Genomic DNA, 3,546 nt, shown 5'->3' with positions numbered 1-3,546 from the left:
GGTGAACAGCGGGAGAAGAAATCGAGGAAAGACAAGGATATTTCGACGGAGGATCACCCAGAGGAGATCATTATGGAGGAGGTCCAAACCCAGAAGGAAGCCCTTGACAGTCAGGCTGGGAAGAATTCGCCAGAAGGAAAAGAGACCCAGTGTAGCCCGGAGAAGGAAATCAAGGAGACTTCAAATGTAGCTGTGGACTTCTCTGCTCAAGATCCAAACGGTATGCATCGAGACTTAAGTAGCACTTCGTTTTTTTCAGAGTCTAAAGATGATTGTTTGAAAGCTGGATCTCCTCTTAAAAATTGTTGCATTGATGATCCTTTAAACATTGAAAACCCGATTGCCGCTATCCCATCCATTGATCTGAACTGTGAAGATGCTTCCCTTAATAGACTGGGTCCTGTCCTTTCTACTCCGGTGTGCCATTATAACCTAAGATCTCTCGACAAAAAACATGGCAGAAAGTTCGAAATTCTTGATCCGATTGGTGGGCTAGGCCCAACATCGTCTCAGGTCTTCAAAAGGAAGGCCAGAGGTAGAAAATCAAACTTGTCAAAAGCACAGGTTAAAGCGAAGTTTGATGTGGCTGACAGAAAACAAATGTCTATCCCCGGGGCACTTAGAGTAGCGAATCCCCTTGATCAGGATGTAAAATGATCTTGTTGGAAATAATACTGAGAGGGGGGGTGAATCAGTATTATCAGATTAATCAAACTTTTAAATGCCCAAAAACATATACGCTACTTCAGTTAAGTGAACCAGCGTGTACACGCTACTGTGACGAAGTAAAACAGCGTATAAGCAGAAAACTCACAATTTAGTTGGCTTATTCTTCAATTAAGTGCATCAGGACATTATTCATCATATTAACAATAAACATGTGCAGTACAACAGAACAGATAAAAAGCCACACACATGAACACCAAGATATAAGGTGGAAACCCAATGTGGGTGAAAACCACCTGCTGCAAGTTGTCTCTATCTTTCTTAATATGAAACTTCAGTTTACAATCTTTTGTACTGGTGCAGCCTTATACCAGTACGCAGGCTACAACCTGCAGAAGGCTTCAACCTTCTCTTGTTCTCCAAACTTCCTTGGAAGGGAGCTCCAACCCCCTTTGCTTTTGTACTAGCCAAGATACTAGTACGTAGGTGCTGACCTACAATCTTCCTTCTTCCAGGTATCACTTTTCATACATTTTCAGACTTGGATATTCCTGAAGCACAACATTACAATCTGAAGACCACAATTCATTCAATTTTCACAACAGATCATTGAAGCATAAAACAACCCAACTTTGAATCACTGAACCACTGAACCCTGTCAATCACCAGTTACCAGAACACAGAGCAGACTACAGAACTCTGTAATAACAGTCAGACCCCACTGTAAACCAAAATCAAGCTTCAAAAGATATACGCTACTTTAATGAGCCGAAACCGCGTATACACGCCCTTTTACCGAAGCCAACCTGCGTACAGATCTAAAAATAAACTTTCTCAACTTGCAGCTGTACCAGATATTAGTTAGACTCAGAACGTAACATTGCGACAATATGCAGATCTAGAAATACGCATAATCAACCATATCATGATAGTGCATTTCAAACCATTAGATCCCGATCTATCCTTAGATCTAGTCTTCCATTAACCGATGTGATCTCTCCTTGGCTTAGATCAACCAACTCAGAACCTGCATATCAGATCTCTTTCTCTCTTAGATATTCATGCCTTGTCGAAAGATGATATTTGCCTAATGATCTTCTTCTCCTTATATAGCCTTAGGCCTTTCTCAATACCAAGAGCCAAAACCATAGTAACACAATACCATCAACTTTAAAACTAGGGATCGACACGCCCGTCGAGACATAATGGTCCGAAATCATAGGCACAACTTCCAAGGTCTAACCACCATGAACCAAAGGAACCTTTCCACATACACGCGCTTTTTCTGAATCGAACTTGCGTGTACACGCGACTTGGGCTTAACTAAACAGCGTGTATGAGTTTCCTTGGCATGCTGTACTGAGATCTGTCTTCTGATTAAGTTGCCATCACCTGTACCAACTTCTGAGCACCTGTACCATCCACTGAGTGAGTTGCCATCAAGGACAACACTTGAACCATAATGCCAACAGATCTTACTATCTTGGAATTGTAGGGGTTTAGCCAGTAAGCCCAAAAAACTGGCCCTGAAGGAGTTAGTTTCACGTTACAATCCGGATATCATCTTACTCCAAGAGACCCTTGGCAGGAGTTCTGAGGTGGACTCTGCTCTTAGGATCTCTCTCCCTGGATGAGTCTTCCTTGCTATAGATGTTGTGGGGCTTTCGGGTGGTTTGGCTATTGGAGTCCAGGAAGGAAGGTTGCAGATTAATAGTCATTGGGGAATGACTCATGTACTGGGTGTGGAGATCCATTCTCCTGAGCTTGGACTTCCCCTTTTGATTATAAATATCTATGGGCCATGCCAGGGAAGGGAATCTTTTTGGAATGACCTTTTGTCTAAATCTCTTCTGAAAGACAGAAGCTTGATTATAGGCGGAGATCTAAATTTTTCAATAAGAAATGCGGAAGCCTGGGGTCACTCAGCCAGGGAAGATCCACTCTCGGATTTCTTTTCAAATGCTCTCCTTTCCCACAACCTGATAGATGTAAATCTAATCAAAGCAAAACCTACCTGGAGGAATAGAAGAGCAGGGGAGGAGAGAGTGGCAAAGCGACTGGACCGTTTTCTCATATGCGAAGATCTGGCATCTAGAATCCCAATGTTCAGGCAATGGGTGGGCGAAGGGGGGAACTCTGATCACTTCCCCATCCTAATGGAAGTACGAAAACCACCCTTTAAGCCAGCAACCCCTTTCAAATTTAATGCTTCCTGGTTGCAGGAGGAATCTTTCAATAAAATTTTCAGGGATATTTGGAGACATTCGGGCAGATCTTCATCGGAGAACAAAGGGGCCCTTTTTATGGAAAACTTAAAAAGACTCAAAAAAGCTACCATGGAATGGGCAAAAGATAGAAAGCAAAAACAGAATGAGGAGCTCTCCAAAATCGATGCTGAATTGCGGGATCTGGAGGAACCTGAGGCAGATGGGTATGCTACACAAGAGTCAAAAGAAAAAATTATGATGCTTGAAAAGCGCAGAGGCAAGCTCTTACTAGACAGAGAAGAGGAATGGAGGCTAAAAAGCAGGGCGATCTGGTTAAGAGCTGGGGACGAAAATACAAAATTTTTCCATAACTATGCAAAAGGACGGAAAAATGTAAACACAATATGGAAATTAAAGGATCAAGAAGGAAGAGAAGCTACCACTTTTGAGGAACTATAAAAAATGGGAAAGATCCATTTTCAGAATCTGTTTACTGAACATGGAGGGATAACTTTAGCAGAAGTAATCAGAACAGCTCAATGTTTTCCCCGCTTTGTGGAGGAGGAGGAAGCAGAAGAATTATCCAGAGAAGTGACAAAGGAGGAAGTGGAAAACATTGTAAAATCAATGGCAAAAGATAAAAGCCCGGGTCCGGACGGGTGGACTATCGAGC

General features: G+C 42.5%; 1 protein-coding gene across 1 annotated transcript; it reads left to right on the top strand.

Moving 5' to 3' along the window:
- Positions 1-2,390: 2,390 nt before the first annotated feature.
- Positions 2,391-3,332, top strand: LOC149220341 (uncharacterized). The gene has a single exon (XM_089387056.1). The coding sequence runs from the start codon at positions 2,391-2,393 to the stop codon at positions 3,330-3,332; it is 942 nt and encodes a 313-aa protein (XP_089243182.1).
- Positions 3,333-3,546: the final 214 nt, after the last annotated feature.

This window comes from Pinus tabuliformis, chromosome Q (assembly GCF_031772625.1).
Source record: "Pinus tabuliformis cultivar Carrire ecotype Pingquan chromosome Q, CPIR1, whole genome shotgun sequence".
Lineage (NCBI taxonomy): Eukaryota > Viridiplantae > Streptophyta > Pinopsida > Pinales > Pinaceae > Pinus > Pinus tabuliformis.
The sequence above is the reverse complement of the archived record's forward strand: the minus strand, read 5'-3'. Positions and strand labels throughout refer to the sequence as shown.

Excerpts from the sequence above, each read along its gene's own strand:
- LOC149220341 (XM_089387056.1), top strand. The coding sequence starts at position 2,391 with ATGACTCATGTACTGGGTGTGGAGATCCATTCTCCTGAGCTTGGACTT.